The 20426-nt window shown below is 40.1% G+C and overlaps 2 protein-coding genes across 2 annotated transcripts; one reads left to right on the forward strand and one right to left on the reverse strand.

Moving 5' to 3' along the window:
* Positions 1–296: 296 nt before the first annotated feature.
* LOC145503122 (uncharacterized) lies at positions 297–20164 on the forward strand. The gene is made up of 6 exons (XM_081482573.1): positions 297–389; positions 462–536; positions 1821–1967; positions 12811–12912; positions 13792–13972; positions 19905–20164. Exons 1-6 carry the CDS (start codon positions 387–389, stop codon positions 20162–20164), a joined length of 768 nt encoding a protein of 255 aa, XP_081338699.1. The 5' UTR covers positions 297–386.
* LOC145503345 (uncharacterized) lies at positions 3129–6354 on the reverse strand. Its single transcript, XM_081482818.1, has 3 exons — positions 6137–6354; positions 5373–6091; positions 3129–5102 (listed from the first exon to the last, which is right to left on the reverse strand). Exons 2-3 carry the CDS (start codon positions 5931–5933, stop codon positions 3129–3131), a joined length of 2535 nt encoding a protein of 844 aa, XP_081338944.1. The 5' UTR covers positions 5934–6091; positions 6137–6354.
* Positions 20165–20426: the final 262 nt, after the last annotated feature.

Here is a 20426-nt window from a genome sequence, read left to right on the forward strand (position 1 = left end):
GCATCATTGTTAACCTCTCCTCAGCGAATGCAACACATCAAGCCAGCCTAAGGGAAGCGTATGTTATTTCTTAACTGATAGACTTGGTGCGTGATTTTACATGTACTTCCTTCAGCACAGACGGTCAATTGATGCTGGCTTCTCTTCAACAAAGAAGAGGAAGTGTCGTGTAGTTCCTGATTCTCTTCCTTAAACACATTATTACTTCGCTAAAAAGAAACCTAATTCACGAAATATTATACAAGAAACCAACGCACGTACGGAAAGTGTACGTAGATCAAATTACTGAGGCAGTGGAAATAAAAGAGTCATGAAGATGGCCATGTTGCATTTCTCTTCAAACATCTTCGCGTCAAGTGCTGGCAAGGCAACGTTTTTGAGGAAATATGGTAAGTGTGCATCTCTTTGAAAATGGTTACTGTTGACTCAACTTGATTTCAATGCTTCTTTCTCTCCTGCAGGCTACTTCCGTTTTGAAAATCCTGCTCAGCCTGATCGTTCTCCTTTCTTTTCATGGACTCAAAGTGGATTGCAAAGTCAGTGTGTTATTCAGTTGTTCTTTCACTTTGATTTAGACTGTTGTTTACTTCGGACAGTTCTTTACTTCGGACTGTTGTTTACTTCCTATGTCCTCACGTTTCGACGTAACACTGCATAATTGTGGTTTTGTCTGCCGCTCTTATAAATGTTAAATTTCTCAAAATGATGACTGATCGAGTTTATTGATGACCAGCGTGTCCTTTTTCCGACAAGACCCAAAATTATATCTTCGTCATTCTAATTAACAAATTTACGAACATTGACGCAATATATCATCAATAAGAGGACAGACGCATGAACAAAACTGACGTCAATTTGTTGTTAACAATAACAAGATCCCAAAATGGTCAAATGCCGGGTATAAATGAGGGGGAAAACGGGGTAAACTTGCCTTGAACAAAGATAAGTGAATCTTATTCAAAATCACGCGAACATTGTCAATAGTTTTTCTCACTTTTTGATTGGCTACTTAAAAAGTCAATAAGATCTCATTGGTTAAAAAATTGACAGTTTGACAGATGAAAGTTGAACTTGAAAGCTTGCATAAATTAAAATTTTATCCGTCTGTACTCATATTGATGATAAAAATGAGCCAATCAGCACGCGAGAAATTAGAAAGTTATTCTAGTTATTCTAAAACGGTATGACAATGTTTATATCAGTGAAAGTTACCAGAAATTCTGGTCTTCGCGTTTGGCCCCTAAATTATACCCATATTTGAATTATATTTAGTATGTTATTGTAAAGTACTCAAGTGGTCATATCTTTGTATTCTTTTCACAAGAAATACTCCTGGGGTTAAAAACATACCGTTTTTACCTTATCAACAGAGTTAGCATTCACAAGTGAATATATGAAAGGTCATATTTTGAGTTGTGGAGAAGATATGAAGACATGATTGATCATCGCGGTTATACACATAGACTTTCATGAGATGAGGACTTGTGGCTAGTCTGTTATATACACAAAACTTAAGCAGTTGTGAAATTGCTTAAGTTACAGTCCTTAGAAGATATTGGTATGACAATTTCAAACCAAATCTGATTTGCACAAAATTCAGGATTTATTGATTTTGAGTCGTTTTTCTTTTTATTTCCATGGAAAAATAAGAGTGCGTGATACCAAACTCAGTCTATCTACAACAACTGGTGCAATTTTGAATTCGATCGAGGGAAGACTGCATGGTAAAAACCTTATTTGAAAAATTAGATATGATGCAGAAGGAACTGACACCTTAAAATGATAAATAAGCATCTAAACTCAACGGTCTCTCTTTAAAGGTTGAGCGCTATGCTTTCAATATCGTTGAAAACGGAACAAGCTTTAACGAGGAAGTGGAGGTTGATGTGGACGAACAAACAGAAGTGATTCGAGTTCCTCAACACAACAGTGTGGATGCAATGGACGTTATGAATGATTTCGATGTGGTGAGTCTTGTATTTCAGTAGTAGTCAAAATGTGCCTATGAGCCACTGAACTTGGAAAATGAATCGTGTATTAAGAGTGAATGTCGGTAAAAATCAAAGATTATCGAAAAAATCGCGGACACGGCCAAAAATCGATTTGGCTCGTTTTTTGCCTGTAGGTAGCCCTATATAGTAAACAAACGGAAATGGGGTTAGATGTTTGAAATATGCACTTTAACGGGAATAAACCGTTAAAAACTTTCGGCGGGTCAATTGCTCAAATTTCACCAAGCGCGATCCTGAAATTATGCACTTTTCGGACAGTTGTCATTCGAACAAAAATGTAACAGAAGGACTTTTCTAGCTGTAGAAATATAGAGTTGGACTTGCTTAATCAAGACAAAGTGATAGTTTTTGTCTCGTGTTATTCCTGGAGGAGCTACGTCTCTGTTAAGAGACGACATCTTCGGCCTTTTGAAATTAAGGCAAAGGTGGCCTATAATAGCTTGGCAAATAATACATGTGGTAGTGTCTCAAAGTTTACAATAACACTACCAAGAAGCCTTGAAAGATAGTTCTTTTCGATTTGGGTTTTATTTCTTTGGGACCTTTGACAATCAAAAGATGACCACCGGCCGTAATTCGGTTAAATACTATGACGCCATAATGAGATGCATAATAACAAAATTAAACGCGTTGTACACAAATAACTGTTTTGGTCAGTTATATCTTCACTGGCCGTTGAAATGACTAGAAACATATTAAAATGTCTATAACTACACTTGATTTTCATATGCTGTGACAGGAGAAACAAATTTCGACTTTTCCTACCCTGTGAATCGCGCCATAATTCTGCATAATTCTGCACACAACAGGTTGAACATTTGAATTGCACACAACAGGTTAAATTTGCCACACAGCCGTTAGGTTACGTTTGCTTCGCATCCAGTGAACATGAATTCGAGCATTTACATCCCTTCTGCGCCTTCTGCACTCGCCAGTTTCGAATATACTGAAAATCGTCAACACAAATTGGAGGAGATGCCACCAGCAGCGGCGAGCTCGAGTGACTGAAATGCGATATGTAGAACTCTGCTGTCACGCAACGCCCTCTTAAAAATTATATACGCACCGCCTTTTATAATCAGCGGATCAGTGATTCGTGAAACGTACAGGGCTCAGTTACTTGGAAGTGCAGGTACACTCCTGGACTAATTGTGTGAGTCGTGCGATGTATGGCTTTTTCCTCTTCTGAGGTGAAATGTCAGAAATATCCAGCCCAAGGTCGATGCACATGTCTCTTAGCCTATCCACTCTTAAAGTTGGGAGTGTACGTTTTTGTACAAGTTCGCAGATGTTAAGATCGAAAGATACAATCGGATGCTGAATAGCCACATCTCTCATCACATTCGCACACACAGCAGATAGATGACTCTCAGCTTCGGCGGAACTCTCCATGGCCACTTCTGAGACGTCACTGGCTCTTGCTTCGTTACCGGCGGCTGTAACTTCTAATCGCTTCTTTGCTGAAAGACGGCTAAAGAAGCCACTAATCTGCTGCGACGTGAGGACTTCATCAGGTTGAAATCGGCGTTCCCCCGCTTGGTCTCTTGCTAAGCTCATTGCTTTCGAAACTTCCTGTGGATCGCTTTTCCGTCCACTTTGCTCCCCTTTTTGAAATTGGTCAGTTAAGAATTCGGTCTGTTTCTTTGTAAAACGCACTTTTTTCTTAATTGTCTTCAGGGCCCAACCCATTGGAAGAGGCAGCAAGGCGTCACTCTTTGCTTGGACAGTAACTTGAACGTTTGGAATTTGACTGCATCCCTCCGTCAGCTTGGAAGAATATTCTCTTTTAGCTCTATCGTAGAGAGTTTCCTGTTCGAGCATCATTTGGTGTTTTCCAGTATCTAGGTGTGTCTGGAGGTTTGCAAAGCGACTGTATGCTTTTACACATCCATCCTCTGGACACGGGAAAAGCATGTCGTCTGGCTTATTTTGACCAATACTGCTTCGATCTTGGTTTTCGTTTTCAGTTGAGAAATCTGCTTTGACAGAGCTTTTCTTGATATGTCGGTGTCTCACAATCTTGAACGGCGGTGCGCCACTTACATTCTGCGATGGGGGTTCTAGGATTTCCAATTTTTCGGGCTGCTTCATGACTCCTTCGAACTTTGCCCATGGCACTACTTTACCGGAACCCACATTGAATGCTCTCCACACTCGTACGCCAGTTTCATCGTACTCAAAATTGTTGAGTAAGCTAATGCCATCCCATTTGATATTAAAGGTGCTTGACGGCTTGGCAGCAACATAGCTTGTTTTCACTCCTGTGGTTCCTTGGCCAGGTTCAATGGCTGTTTTGAGCTGTAAAGCGTTGATGACATCATTGCCTTCGTTTACGTACCTTTCAACGTCTCCTTTGATTGTTGCTGCTTTGCGATCACATACCCCCTTTCCACCTTGAGGGTCCGAGAAGTCGTTTCTTACAACAGCCACTCCTACGGCATTACCGGCCAGCTTAGCTGAGATGATTGAATTTCCGCTGTGATAACAGCCAGCGTTATCTTGTTTGTAATAAGCCATTTCCAGGTCTGGAATTTCCTTTTTCAGGGTAGTGAGGCAGTCAAGCATTATCGAAGCCACAGTCACACTGTCTTGGGCGCAGCTTTGAAATACGTGAACAAGTGTTTGCGATTCAAAGTGCTCAGAACCCTCTGACCGTCTTATGGCAACGCTACTGTGCCATGGCAATCCTCGCTTCGCAAACCAGTCTGACTGTGCCTCTCGATATTTTCGGGGCATATATTTCATTGCCCAGTCCTGGACTAACAGCACCGATCGGCTGTCGAGTTTGGCTAAAACTGAATGCTTCGCCTCAGCTTGGTGGACTGAACGTAGCCGATGGGCTTTCCAGCTAATGATATCATCCCTTGCCTGTTTGATAGTATGCAGCATGTCAGCTTGATCTTCTGCTGACGAGAGCGCAATTGAACACTCATCTTCTATGGTACGCATGACTTCCTCTAACTCATAACACTGCACACATGACTCATTGTGGAGGTGGTCGCAGGAGCCCCGAAATTCTGCATTGCTTGGATCACTTAGCGCATAAATTCGACAATGATCGGGAACCTCTGAGGCCTCCACTGCATGTACCTAAAAAAAAAAAGTAAAATGACAACCGCGTGATTCAGTGCATATTTGCAAAGCAACGCGTGCGCATCGACATTTCAGAAAGATTATTTAACCGATTCTCAGCGTTGTATACATGTGTGTAAGCGTATTACAGTGAATTGCAACCTCTTGTTTCATGAATTAAGCATAAAAAAGACTTGGAGAGAAAGAAAAAGGTAGCCGTATATCATAGTAAGAAGTCTACTACATCACTTCCGCAAAGACAACGCATAGTAATAAAATATGCACCACCTTGTAGTCGCCCTTTAGGTACTGCTTCGACAAACGAAGTTGCTGCTTAATTTCCCTCGCCCATTGTTGAGTCTTGCCACAGTCAACAAGCTTGTCTACGAGTTTCTCTAAATGATCAAATGCTTCCGCTCCTTGTGCTGAAAAGTTATCAAGTCCTTGCAGAGACTTGCGAACAGATGAAGAACACACGGCCAAAACTCTCTGTAGCGTTCTCTTACTCATAGGCTCAAAGTTGGTTTCACAGCAGTATTGTTGATACTGCTGGACAATGCGCTCTGGTATCATTGTTCTGATCACATTGGGTGTTTTTATGATCTCACCAGTTGATAATTTCAGAAGTTTTTCCCCAAAAGGAACATCTTGAATTACGTGTGGACTCGTTATGAAAGAAACAAAATGTTCTAATTTTACAGGTTCAATTCTCATTCTCTTTTTCTCCTGGTTTGGAAGAGGAGCAGCTCTTCCATGTAACAGCCTGTGGCGTCGGGCAATGTTGTAGCGATAGCTAGTAACGGTTGGAATAAACTCTCTCATCTCCTTAAGGGATAACTTATCTGCCATCAAAGAGAGTATTTGTCGTCTGGTGCTCCAATGTTGCGCGTTCAAGTAGCTCTCAGCAAATGCACTAAGAAGCTCCGTCTCTTTTTCACTTCTACCTTCGACCACAACCTGACTCTCTCTGCTTACAGCGTGACGATCACAAAGCTCCGTCCACAGTTCTTGCGAATTTTCAGGTGCCAGAACATCAAGCATTGCAGATATACATTGCTGAGCTTTCCGTAGGTATCTGCGTTTAGTACGCTCGTGCGCTGTATTCCACGGCACTGATAACGTGTGACGTACTGGACTGACGTCTCGAAGCTGTAAGAAGCGATTAAGCTGCTCCTGGGACTCGTTGTCTAGACTGAAGCCTTCATCACTCTCTTCGGAATCTTCCTGCGGAAAAAAAAGGCTCTGCCGTCTGGATATGGAACCTTCTGGCAGAGATTCATCACCAACAGTTACAGGACAAGTAATGGCAGGAATATCAAAGTCACTCGCTTGTTCATCAACCTGACAAAAAAGTGAACACATTGCTTTGGATGGCTTCGAAATGAGATCAACCGTGTGCAAGCGCAGGGTGTCATGTATAAAAGCGCAAGTCGCATGCGAGCTGGAAAGTAATAGTCGATAATTAATTTAATTGACTGGTAATCTATCCTGATATCCTCATCCAGTTACTACTCAGTATTATTTTCCATTTGGAACATTTAGAAAAAAAGTTGAGAAGCCATATATTAATTTAAATCCTTTATTATTTGGCTATATTTTGGGATGTGATTCGCTGTCCGGGAAGGACACGCTTTTCCAATTCTTGTGCCATGCATGTCTTGCCCAGTCGTTGACGGGCGGCAATGGCGGCGTTTTGAGGATGCGCATGCAAGTTATCCTCGACACGCCCTTCTCCCGCGTGGGTTGAACCCCTGAAAAGGGCGGAGAAGGGAGAATTCAGAGAACGCGTTAAGGTTTTTCTCTTTCATTAACTATATTAGATGGAAATATTTCATAAACACTTTGAAGAAACTCACCAAGCTTAGACCACATAGACCTTCTGTGATGTTTTCCACACCTTCTGTGGCACCCAAGTCCTGCGATTCTAAATGATTTTTTGTTTTTGCCAGGGACTGTCGACATCGTACACAAATTCCTTTAATATTTGGAGAGAAAGGATTACTTTATTCTTTTCTACTTTACACATCCCCCTTGAACAAATAGCTCTGAATGTGGCAAAAGAACAAACCTAGCCCAGGAAAAAAGCCCCACAAACCTCAAATTGATTACGCAATCTGTATTTTACCTTCTCACAAGTCAGTCTTTTACGTTCCTTTCCTTTTTTCCGAGCATTGTTGGAAGGAATTCTGATATCTGTAAAATATTTCAATTCGAGTGTTCCCCTTTTGATTAAGTCTTGAAGAAGGTGAAAATGTTGAGTAAATGCCTGTGTTTGAACAAGGTTCCGACGTAAAAGTATTTGCAAAAATCCTGAAAACTCGTGAGACAAAAATAATTTTGCTGTTCAACTTGGCGTTATTTTACGCGGCAGTGAAGTGATTTGAAGTAAGGATATGAAGTTTGTGATTCCCGCCAAGTACCCTGCGTGAAATGAGAAGCTATACGGATGTTTATCCTTGCATAAAGTGAGAATAAACATTGTAATCGCTTACCTGATCCGACGGGTACGAGGTTTTTCGTAAGCTCAAAAATTTGTATTGAGTGCTGCAAACTAATTCCCCTTTCTGCTGCGGGTACCTTTTCAGATTCCTTTTTGTGACCGGAGACATCCTGAGGTACAGAACATAATCTACTAGTTCTTCTCCATCCGATTCCAAGGCTTGATCGATGCAACGGGCAAACAGTCATTTCCGAAAAATTGACGGGCTTCACGAAAATCCCGCTTCTTGCTAAGAGAAGTTCTATCTCTGTCTCAACACCTGAGAACTGTAAAAAACGCTTGTGGCTTCTGATATCCTTGCTGCACGATGACAGCGATACTGTCTGAGTGGACGGATGCCTTGCGCGTTCCTCTGCACCACAAACGCCACCAACAATATCAAGGAAAGAACAAGACATTTTTTTTCTGCTGGAGTTTAAGCAACCGTTATCTTTATTACTTTCACCGACGATTATTACGCTTTTGCTTTTTGTTTACTTTCGTTAACTGGTTACATTTGTTTCCCGTGGGAAAATTGAATCGTTATTTTCGTTCCATAAAGTTTTCACTGTACGTTTTAAATTTGTGACATTTTGTAAAGTCTGTTTCTTTGCTGTATCTTTTTTGTTCATGACGGCAATATATTTGTTTGGATTTTATTCGTGAGGCAGAATGTACTGTTAGTTGATCTCGTTACGTGACAGATTATCACATGTCACGCAGTCGACACGCAGACAGGAACCTGTGCAAATCGCTAGCGGTGCCTGCCGTGTTGTACAGGATCTTTCGTGTGTGGGACGTCAAAAAAGCCGAAATTAGGATCAAAGTAGACTCATCGAAACTGGCTGGCGACACGCTATAGAAAATGACGACAACAAGTAACTTTTAAAGTTTACCCATCACCGGCTCAGTGGCTTCAATGAGTGCGCCGGTCGGCCCCATTTACACCAACTTGCAGAGGACAGTATTTCGAAAGTATCTTCCAAGCAGCATAATAAGGGCCTATAAAAGATTTCTAAGGTAAGGAACTATTGATGTCAAAGCAAACATAACAAGCTAAGTGCGGCTGCGACTCAAACAATGCTTTGCTTGTGTCACTGCAATGTTGATGTTGTTCATTTCAATATGGCGCCATTTGCAATTTTACCGAAGTTTGGTTGGTTGGTATATTGAAACAGTAGAAGATACCAGAAAAATGAAACGATAAATTTGAAGACCTACCTCATAAGCCCTCGTGATAGTATTGCTGGAGATTTTGAGACACTACCACATGCATTTTTGCCGCAATATATTAGGCCGGGTTTGACGTGAACTAAAAATGGCGAAGACGTCCTCTGGTAATTAACCCGTGGTTTCATCAGGAAGGACACGATACAAAAAATACCAGTATATCTTGGTAAAGGAAGGCCAACTGTATATATTTATAACTTGAGAATTCCTGCTGTCGCATTTTAGTTCATCTAAGGACGGCCTGAAAACTACATAATTTCGAGCTCGCACGCACTCATTTTCGATCATGCAATTCATTACGGTTTATTCCCGTCAAAATGAATATTTACACAAACTAACCTCATTTCACTTTAGCTAGTACCTCTAGCTACCTGTAGACAAAAAATGGGACGAAACGAATTTTTGACCATGTCCGCGATTTTTTTATTTTTCTTTGATTTTTAGAGACATCCACTCTTAACCCTTTGAATACCAAACTTTTACCAAAAAATACCGTTTTTAACCGTTTAGTCAGGTTTTTTAGCTGCCATGACGCTAAATAAGCCTAAGTTGTGCTAAAAAAGCTCTTTTTTTGCTAAAAGGAGAGCTTTTTCGAGGATTAGGTACAAAATTGAGCAAAACTTCAATTACGGGCATGCGCATAAGCCAAAATTTGGACTTTTGGCCATTAACCGTTCTCAATTTCGTTTGTTGGCCCTTTCCTTTCTGTTTTTCTCTGCCCTTTTACACTGGCTACCTTTTGCATTGTATGTTCTTTCTGGCTGCGGTGAAAAGTTGGATGTTAATTACGGGCGAAGCCTAGAAATGGACCTTGATCAATCATAGGCGTTGTGGACCATTTTACCACCGTTTTTGCACCAAAACTGATAACCTTGTTTTTCGATTTGCGACGTCGGAATGTCGTCGATATCTAAACCTGACCATTGTGCGGAAAGGGCTAGCCTAGCACTACTATCAGCTTATCAAGAACATCTAATGACATTTAAATTGATGACGTCACAAGTGGTACAAAGAGCACGACCATTAATTACGCATATATGCGTAGTTGGTATTCAAAGGGTTAACCAAAAATGTATGAAATCCTTCATCCAGCCAAATTTTGCTCGTTAGAGACTAAGAATGGTCAATTGGACCGATCTATGGCGAAAAAGAGAGTTTTAGAGAAAATTTGTGCTTTTCTTTAAGGAATATCGAGGCTCGTATTATAAATCAATTTGTCATGGAGTGCACTCTCGGGAAACTCGCGCAGTGACATGGGCATTTTTCAAAAAGTTCATAGGAAGGTCTATTTTGACAAGATCATTATTTAATTATTTTATTTACTTAATCAATCAAAGTGGAGGAGTCACAGAGTCACAGAGTCCATTTTTTACAACCATAGTCTAAAATGGCAAGAAAATTTTGTTTGGCCAAATAGGATGCATTGGTTTTGTACTGTAAACCGTTAGTCCATTGCATCCGTTTATTAAATTCTCAGCCTCGGATAATGCAATTCTAGCTTTCTGATTGGTTCACTGGATCTCGGTTACCAGCCATTATACCTGCGTTTGACCTTATATGGAAATGAAAGCGGCAAATGTCGCTCGGCATGAGCTTTTTCGCGTGAAGCGCAGTTTCGTCGACAAAAAAAATGGATGAAAAAAAGCACATTTGGTGAGCTATCTACATAGGAAATACAGGGAATTATGGACAATGCCGTCCCAGTAACAACAAAAAAGCCACAAAGCTCGAGATAAGAATATTTAACGGCACGTATACGTTAAGTTTCCCTTAAAGTTTCAAAATTAAAATATGACCGGCGAGATTTCACGCATTCATGAAGATTATGTAACAAAAACAAATTTTACCTGAACAGAATGGCTTGCTAGTCCTGGTAGCACCAAATTTTCGAAACCGATATAAGAAATGTCAAAAGAAGAACTGAATGTTCAGTTGAAGTGTTTTTACTCGGCTGCGAGGAAGAAAGATGACACGTAAATTGCAAAAGTTCATTGATTAAATCCATTAAAGCCGCCAGTTGATCATTTCCTTCGCACGCCGCCGCACAACAAACCGTTTTCCATTATCTCTGACCAGGCAAATAAGTTATTAGAGCATATGCATTTGTAAAAGGCCGCAGGTAAACAGGCATAATTGCCGGTGTAGTCCATAAGAAACCAGTTTCCAATGAGCAGATGAGGAAACTGTTCGAGTAAGCAAGCTCGGATCAGCCGAGAGCAAGAATCCCGCACAGCTACAGAGGACGACCTAGTTTCATCTCAGTCTCTTTTTTGGCCGACGACGACGAGAGAATCAACGACAGCTAGCGCCAACAATTTTGTCCTTGCGAAAAACACCCCAAGGAGTTGAGTGTTTGGAGCTGAACCGAAGTAAGCCCGGTTCTTTACCAGCCACGAAAAACCACCAGGTGGCCTCGGAGATTCTGAAGATGAATCTGACGCTAAAATAGTTTCTGTCCTTGACTCTAAAACTGACCAACAATGAGCTCCACACATACAGCTCGAAATGCCAAGGCTTTCAAAGCAAGGGAATCCTGAGAGAGATCTTGTCGAGAATAATTTTGGCACAACGTCTGTGTCACATGGCGATCAAAGTTTTCCGCAGCATTATTACAATGGCAATGTGCAAGTGCACAATTATTTGGCTCTTCTCCATGACTCGAACTTGAACGCTTTTCAAACTTTCTGACCAAGGTTATATCTCCTTCATTTGATATACGTTTCTTGAATTCTACTTGATTGCAATTTCATTCAGCAAATTCGCTTGCTTCGCTCTCAAATTTTTCATTCAACTAATTTTACAAACGGCGCGCATGTCATGTGATTTCCCACTTGTTGTTGTTTTTGTCACATCGACTTCCGGTCGTTTTGTAAAATTAAAATCCAATAAAATTAAGCTATATTTCCAAGAATACAAACGCACCGAATTTAATAAAACAATTATTCCATTCGCGCTTGTTGGATATGAGATTGGTTATAGCCAACTCTGCCCTACGGGCCTCGTTGGCTATTTACCATCTCATATCCAACGCGTGCTCATGGAATAATTGTTAAATAACACCACTGTCGAATATTTAAACAGATCCAAAAATGAACAACGATTGACACAAAAACAAATAACAAACACTGAAAAACTGACAAAAACAATATGAATGGTTCGAGAAACATGGAATTAAGTTCCTTGTGTCCCTGAATAGAGCCCTAGTAAGTTGTTTCCTTAAAAATAATGTACATGCCCAAGGTAGCTGATAACCTTGAGCATGTGCTTTTCTGTAAACTGAAGGAGCCCATAGACGGAAATGAAAAGAACTAATTGTGCCAGAAGAGCGTTAGATAATAGTAAGCTAGGTCAGGGAAGCAAAGTCTAGCTTAAAACGTGTCATCGACATTTCATCACTGTCAACGACACAAAGATTGAAAGACAAGAAAACCTCAGGTATTTTAAGACCAAATTTGTGGGATAAAATGTTAAAGGTTGCAATGAGTCGGGCATTTACCCTGCATCCTAAACTGATTTGTCACATATTCACTCGTCACGCGTGGCCGTAAGACTGCGCATCACAAATCGTACATTCGCCAACTTTGTCTAACTTTTAGCACATATTGCGCACTACAAGCTGAGCACTGGCACAATGCATGAGGCTGTGATCAGTGTAGGCTGATGTATTCTGTTAATAAACAGGTTTCATTTCGCAACATTAGGGATCAGTTGCACGGGAATCTTCGATTAGTAGCAAAAAGAGATGACCAGGCGTTCACGTCTTTCAAAAGATTTGGCCATATATCTTCGAACCAAATCTTGTTCTTATAGAACTTTAAAAAAAGTTAAAAAAGACCTTTGTCACAAAACTGAAAATTTTTCTCTTTTTATTAAAAGTATGTTCAAAGAGTTATCTCGTCACTGTTCATTATCACTGAGATGTTATTTGTTTTTTCGAAGCTAACGGGCCGTATTTAATATTAACGAGCTAAAATGCAGCCTTCTTAGCAAATAACTAACCCCGTTCTTCACGCATAGGGTTTGACAGTTCGTCGTGTTCCATCAACTAAAGATTGCTACGTGTCAAAGTTGGATTCATCTTTTCCTTCACCAGAAAAATTGAGGCGCGACATGGATCAGGTGAGTTTGTATTTACAGGGTCGGGATGAGCAATTAAACTTTTCAGTCGCTATTAAGAAGAGGTAATTTATTGCCAAAAAGTGATAATAAAGCCAGAGCTCTAGCTTTGATAAACTTTGACCTTCAGGGACTCTCCTTTCCTAGGTCAAAACCTGTTCCATTTTATATTGATTTTGACAGAAAAGCAACTACTTCATATACGTAATAATAGACATATTGAACCTTTTTTCTGTGCCCTTGGATTGAATAACTCCTTGAAATAATAACTCGCCGTGAAAGTCCACCCTATTGTATACGTCCAGTTTGAAAGACGCTCCTTTTGGGCTGAGCCTTACCGTATAGTCCATTATAAGGAGCCCGCCCACCCACTCCCCCCGCTCCTCTCTCCCAGACATCATCCCAAGATTTCCCGCCATTTTCTACAAATTTTATGGACTGTTTAAAAGTCGTGTGTAACCATTCTTGGAACATTTTTAAAGATTAGCAAAGACTTACGAAGGTTTCTGAGAGAGAAATCCAAAGATGTTTTGACTATATAGAAAGAAGCTGAAGATTAGATGACCCTTAGCAAAAATTAGGACCCTTAGGAAAAATTAATTCAATATACCAATGATTGAATGCTAAGTAAACACTATTTGGCATTTGATGTAACCTTTCCTGATCGTTGCAACTGCCTATCATTAAGAAGATAAACACGGCTTAAAATTATTACGGCTGCGAATAAGGCAAGTCAAAAAACTGATTACGTGTACCTATAAAAATGTGCAAGATCTGGATTGTAGATTTTTTAAATACCTGTCACAAAAATCTCAAAAGACATCATTATTAATCAAAAAGTTGTTTTTTTTTAATGGAATTTCCCTTTGTTTAATACTCCAGGCGTCAAGGCAGTCCTTACCTGATAAAGTGAAAATTGAGAGAACTGTGTTGAGATTGCTAGGTTTTGCAAATCGCTTGGCCTTACCTCAGAAGTTTCTGGATTTTTGTGGTAGTTTTCCAATCTCCAAGGTTGAGGAAATCTCGCTAGACTCTATGAACACAACCATGGTCCAGGAACAGAGTAAGTAAACGACTTAAAGTACTATCTTAAATTGCCCGTATCAGATACAGAACAGCACCGCATGCGCTGAGCAACAGTGCAAATCCAGCCGTTCTGGGAAAATTCTCACAAAATACTCCAGGAGTTATCGAACGGATTTCATGTCGCGCTGACGAACGTTTTTCACATTTCCTTGAATACTTCCAGGTTTAAAGGTCTATAAACGACGAGCAATCTTTTAAAATAACACTTTCATATATAATTATTCCTGACGTAACAGTTTATCATGGCAACAGTGCAACTTGTTAAAAAGGCCATTGATTTTAGTTTTAGTGTTTACCGCTCAAAAACTGGCTCGGTAATTTCCATTTGTGATCAGCATGTCAAACTACAACTGTTTGCCAAGTTTAAAACGATCTTTAAACTGGAACAGTAGTCAGTTTAAAACTGGGAACCAATAAAGTAAACGTAATAAACGTAATTGTATGTTCTCATTTTCAAAAATTAGAGGCAAAGAGAAGAAAGGAAAAATTAAATATAATTTGATAAAGGGCTTTTGGGTGGGAGGATTTGTGGCGCTATTTCATTAGCAAATACTCAGAGGTTCCCTGGGGTGACCCCTCAGGGATAATCACTGAGAAGTCAATTACGGTTTTAGAACAGGGTGAAGGATTCTTAAATAGCTGAATAAAGCCTTTGGCAGCCAGAATGTTGAACAAGCTTAATGTTTCAGGTGCGCGCGCTCTTGCTTGTTCGATTCAGGTTTACAAAGCAAAAACATGCCGCAGGTACGGCAATCATTTTATTTACTCTATGCCCGCGCTATCTGTGCTATTTCTCTTCATAAATGACACGCTATATGGTAATTAATGGTAATTGGTAACAATTAAGGTCCCTTCAATTATAACTAAACTAATTTACCTAAATGGTACAAAATGCTGCCGAAGGGAAGAGGGATGTAAGGATTGTCAATGCAGAGCAGAGTTTTTTGTTCCCATGCAAAATTCAGGATTGTCGGTAACTAACAAACTGGTTTATTTAACTTCTCGGATTACAGCACTGGGCTGCATGCCGTACTATGGACTCATTACATTAAGATTTTCGTTGTTCTCTTACCGATGAAACTCGCGCTCTCATACAAGTACACCCGGAGTTTCCAGAAAGTTCTCGAAGGAATTAAATAGCTTTGTTGCAAGGTTTCTAAATGCGAATATTACTTAACACAATAAAGAACCCTGAGCCGTGTATTACTTAAGCAATAGACCACTCTTTCTATGGGTTCACTGGCGCAATAAACCGCGCGGGATGTTGGGAGAACAAGAGAAAAGCTTGTAAATCACGAGCCGTTAGGCGAGTGATTTACAAACTTTTCGAGTGTTCTCCCAGCATCCCAAGTGGTTTATTACGCCGGTAAACCCATAGAAAGAGTGGTCTATTGTTTTTATGAAATGACCATGGAAAAAGTCAGTCAGAGGAAAATTTATTATACTCTCGTGATCAAGTTGCTTATTCACATCAAATTCATGAGACGGACGCGACAAACCAATCACAGCGACTGATAGAATGAAAGCACAGACTCAGCACCGGACACAAAATCCGCGGAGCAAAGCGATGAAAAAATTTCACGCTAAGAAAGTTTTAGAAAGGGAAGGAAAAGGTTATCGGTGAAAGGCAAAAAGTTTATCTAACCGATTTTCCAAAAACATGCCCGCTATTTTGGTGCAAACTCTTTAACACGGTTTTCATAAATTCAGACATATATTGGCACAGAATGTCCTAAACTGCTCAGGGAATTCCCTAGTTTGACTCTAAATGCTTTAGAAAGATCGACAGAAATTAGACACGCTCGTTTTTCGACCTTTCTGGGTCATGCAGTCTTGTTCCCTTGAAATATATGTCTGGATTTATGAAAACTGTGTTAAAGACTGAATCAAGTGTTTTTTGATTTATTTGTTTTTTTCATTTGTTTGTTTGTTTTTTCTGCTTTCGCTTTGACAGCAGCTTGTAAATCTTACCTAGCATGAAATGTAGAAACTCCTTGCCGCATGTTTCATTTAGTTAGGTATTTTTTTTCATTATTTATCGACCCCCCCCCCCCCACCCCCTTTTCAATTTGCGTTAAGTTTAGCCCAGGCTACACTCGTCTGAATTCAGTTCGCGCGGTGACTCTGACAAGAAGCGACCGATTAGCGTTCTGTATTTGCTGTCTAAAGGAAGTCTGCCCGAGGACATCATTAAGTCCAATGAAGGCCCAAGTCTAACGATTTGCTAGTAAGCGTCGTCCATTATCGTACGTGAGGCGGGCCTGAGGAGATGTGTAAACTGTACGGGTTACATTTAGTTCCGTAACAGTAGGCCGTTTGCCCTGTTGCGATAATGTTGTGCTTGCTTTAGACAGCAAAACTCTTTAGCCACATCGATTTAGGGCTTAGATGTGCAATGGACTAGATTTTTGCGAAGGATTTGAATGAATGTGATTTGAATGTGATTTCCAAAATGTTGAGTAAAGCTGTGCAGATAAAATGTATAAATGGTACCGGTAAAATCTGTGACTTTTAAAATAATATTAACTTCAACAGATCGCAAATAACACTTGATGATTATAGGGAACTCTGCTTCAAACTATAAAACAGACGCCTGGGGCAGGAAGAAATTGACTAGTAAGTCTACTAAGTTATCAAAAAACGTCTCAAGGGTCCCGAAACGTTTTCGCACCCGGAAAGCCATAGCAAAATCTCGAACCTTATGATTACAGAGCTGTTTTATTCACATATTCTTAATATGAACAGAGGTTCCCTTCATACAAGAAGTTTCAGGCGCATACACTTCTCCGTTTCTAGCAGGAGGGAGGGGGTGACTCTATTGTTTTCCGGTATTGATTCGTGACCGACTCATCACTGTCAGTGTGACGTCACGTAGCAACGAGTGAGCGCTTCGAGTAGCCTATTCAGATTACGCCATTGAAGAAGGACAACAGAGGTTAAGAAAGACAGAAAAACAGGCCTAATATCGCTTTTGTTCGCTCTCTAAGTGTAGCTGTGTACAATTTGTTGTTGCTTTTTGTCTGTGTGTATTATCTCTTTTAGTTTTGTGAGCGCCTTTAGTGTTTCCCGCCATTTTGATGACTTTTCGGCTCATGCACGTCAATTTAAACACAGGGCGCAGGCTCAGTGTTGAATTTGTATTAAAAGCCGGCCAGTGGACATATATATTTTATATTTACTAGGTAAATGAAAAATAGTTTCAGGCGAGAGTAAATCTTCGTTTGAGTGAAAAACTATTTCACGTAAACATCCAGGAGCACTGGAAGTTTTTTGATAACTTAGTAGACTTACTAGTCAATTTCTTCCTGTCTAAACTACAGGTCACATTCCACAGGTCAGAGTACAAGTCACTGTGCTACAGATAAATAAACAGCACCAAGATTCAGTCTCGTAGCCCTTATTAGCCCTAGCACTCTGTGAAAATGTTGTTTTAGCTCGAAGGGAAACTTTTGGCATAGTTATTCATCAGTAGAGTAGGGATTTCTACTCTTTACCTGTGGAATGTGACCTGCATTTAGACCTGGCTTAATAATACATTTAATTTTATTTTGGCGGCGCCCAAGTGTATTTCTACCAGAAAACTTGACTTGCCACAGGGATTCTAATAGTTGGATTTGTTCATTAAAAATGCTGGTGAGGCTTCAATTGTTTAAGCTGTAGGAATATATAAGGCTTCTTTTCGCGAATAGTTTCTACAGCTTTGATACATTGATGTCGAGTTTGATTTTATACATTGCAAAAAATGTTGAAATTTTAAGAAATAAACAGGGCGTTTTCGTGCGGAACACGGCTATATTTAGTCGTGGAAAGAAATTTGATCGGGGCAGATTTTGATCACGTGCTAGGTAACCACTGCACGTAATGCAATCAACAAAAAAACGCTATAATTTGTTATTTTTGGCAAGCTTCGTCCAAACACTTGATTATTCCCATGAACCTAAAACTTACTCCTTGTTTACAAATCGTTATCAAAAATTTAGTCGGTGGATGGTTTGCCGGCCGTCTCTTATCCGTGGGGCAAAGTTACTTGCCCGAGAGTAAAATGTACTTGTCCCAGACGAGCGGACGGGGGTTACTTCGAAATGAGAAACCATAAACTGCAAGGGACCGCATACGATAAACGCTGCCAACGTAGGATCTACAAGAGATCTGATCAGCCAAAAAAAAAAAATGTATGAAGACAAGCAATAGACTGCAACCACAACCCTGCACCCTGCAACCCTGCACTAGCTTTTAAACTTTCTGGAATATAAGTTCAAATGTTCAAATTTTCAGATTTCAGTATATGTGTAATGTATGTGGCAAAACACTTGCACAAACAGCACAACAGAATATAACACTTCCTACGCGTTACTCTGCATGACTTGTGACGAGACAACAGGGGCAACCCAAACAAGGAAACCAGGTCATGTGACATGTCGTAGAAAGCTCATCCTTACTAATCCTGCTCGGATCTTAGCTCAAATCCTGGCTCGAATCCTGGCTCGAAGTTAAGGTATCCTCAGTGTTGTGGTTTCCAAATTTACAATAAAGTTCAAATTAGAGTTTGCCTGAGTAAGCTGTTTTTGTTTTTCTTTTTGCCACGTACATGCTGGTGTAAAGTATTTACATTTATGGTGACATCAATTTTGCCTCATGATTTATCTTTTATCATAACCTGACAACTTGGCTTATTCCCGGTCAATGGATACAGATGGACTAAAACTGCTTTTACGGGCCCGAAAAGTTTCCGGGGCTTTCGACAAACGGGCCCCTGGTTATGAATCAAAATTTCGCTTTCACACAATTAAACATCATCAATAGCACAAAACAACGTCAAACTTTTTTCAGGAGGGATTAAAACTGGTTTACTTCTACAAATCTAGTTTTGAGAGCTTTTATGTTTACGGTAAGCAAACGATAAAATTTTGAAAACGGACTTGATACTCATCACAGCGGACGCCTTAGACCTACGAACTTCTTCGTTTCTGTAAGGCTGATGCTTCTGTTGTCCAGGCTCACTCACTGCGCAGCAATAAAGGATAACAAAAGCGTAAAAAACGCAGCAACAAGCGTAAGAAAACAGAGCAATTTACACAGCTGGAAAAACCACACCTCCGAACATTCTTCAACGCGAGAGAGCATATGGAAAACAGCGCATGTTAATTTTTCCATTCGCGCATAACCACAATTCCTTACGCCTTTGATCTTACCGCTACCGCAATTCCTTGCGTTTCGCAAAAACGTGCTCAAGGCCCCTATAATGTGACCCTCTCCCGATTAGAGAGCTGCCTCGTTCGTTCGCTTCCGGTTCACTCACTGCGGCAGCAAACACATGCCATTGATTGTCCCTCAATATTTTTAACTTCTGATATCGATTATCGTAGACCTTTCATTTTTCGATTAAACACGCCAATTACAACGCAAAGAACATGAAGAGTGAGAACTGGTCACACCAAATACAAATTACTTATCACCTCAGTGGACTTCTAGGAACAGTAAAGGGCAGCCTGTTACCAAGGTTTCATAACACCGGATGGAGGAAAAATTGACGACGCAGTAGCTATGAGGTCATAACTGAATAACGAAAAATGTTCAGCCAGTTTTAGTTGTTTTTACTACACGCTTACCCAGTGAATAGGCTTTGATGTCAAAAACAAGTCTAGACTTATGATTGAGAAAGATCTGTGAAACCCTACTTGGTCCAATACTTCGAAAGTTTAGGACTAATAATAAAGCACTCTGATTGGCTAATTTTAGTCATCGCCCGCTGTCTTATTAAGCGCGTAACAACCAAAAATTAGCATCCTTAAAGTGCAATTAAATTATATCCAGGCGAAGTCTTATGAGGGCAGTTTAAAATAGTGTTGTAATTTAATGTGATTTTGCCTTACTGAAGCAGCTTCAATCCTCTTTTATTTTTGGTTCAGGTCATGGACGTAGGAAGCGAACCCATTTTTGGACGGACTGGAGAGGGTGCAGCGATTCAGAGGCGAAAACGCTGAATGCTTGCTTAAGAACACATGGAGCTTCTGGAGTTAGGTTCCATTGCAAGTACCAAAAGAGTACTTGCTATTACTACGCTAGATGCTCTCACGATCACAAAAACAGATGGACCCTTTATTATAGCTGCAACTTAATTGTCCACCGTTTGAATTACGTCGGCGTCTGTTGTACTCCTTCCTGTTGAGTTACGGGATGAAGTTGTTGTTGTCCAATCTTTTGATTTAAGAAGGTTATTTGTTGTAGTCCAATCTTTTAATTAAGAGAGTCATTTGTTGTAGTTTCTGTCTTTTGATTTAAGAGAGTCTTTTGTTGTAGTTTCTATCTTTTGATTTAAGAGAGTCATTTGTTGTAGTTTCTGTCTTGATTTAAGAGAGTTATTTGTTGTAGTTTCTGTCTTTTGATTTAGGAGTCAAGTTTCTGTCTTCTGATTTAAGAGTCATTTGATG

The sequence above is a fragment of the Orbicella franksi genome, chromosome 11 (assembly GCF_964199315.1).
Source record: "Orbicella franksi chromosome 11, jaOrbFran1.1, whole genome shotgun sequence".
Lineage (NCBI taxonomy): Eukaryota > Metazoa > Cnidaria > Anthozoa > Scleractinia > Merulinidae > Orbicella > Orbicella franksi.

Excerpts from the sequence above, each read along its gene's own strand:
- LOC145503122 (XM_081482573.1), top strand. Across the intron at positions 1,968-12,810 it reads TTATGAATGATTTCGATGTG|GGTTTGACAGTTCGTCGTGT; the intron begins GTGAGTCTTGTA and ends CTTCACGCATAG. Across the intron at positions 12,913-13,791 it reads TGAGGCGCGACATGGATCAG|GCGTCAAGGCAGTCCTTACC; the intron begins GTGAGTTTGTAT and ends TTAATACTCCAG.
- LOC145503345 (XM_081482818.1), bottom strand. The coding sequence starts at position 5,933 with ATGGCAGATAAGTTATCCCTTAAGGAGATGAGAGAGTTTATTCCAACC. Across the intron at positions 5,103-5,372 it reads ACCTAAAGGGCGACTACAAG|GTACATGCAGTGGAGGCCTC; the intron begins GTGGTGCATATT and ends TTTTTTTTTTAG.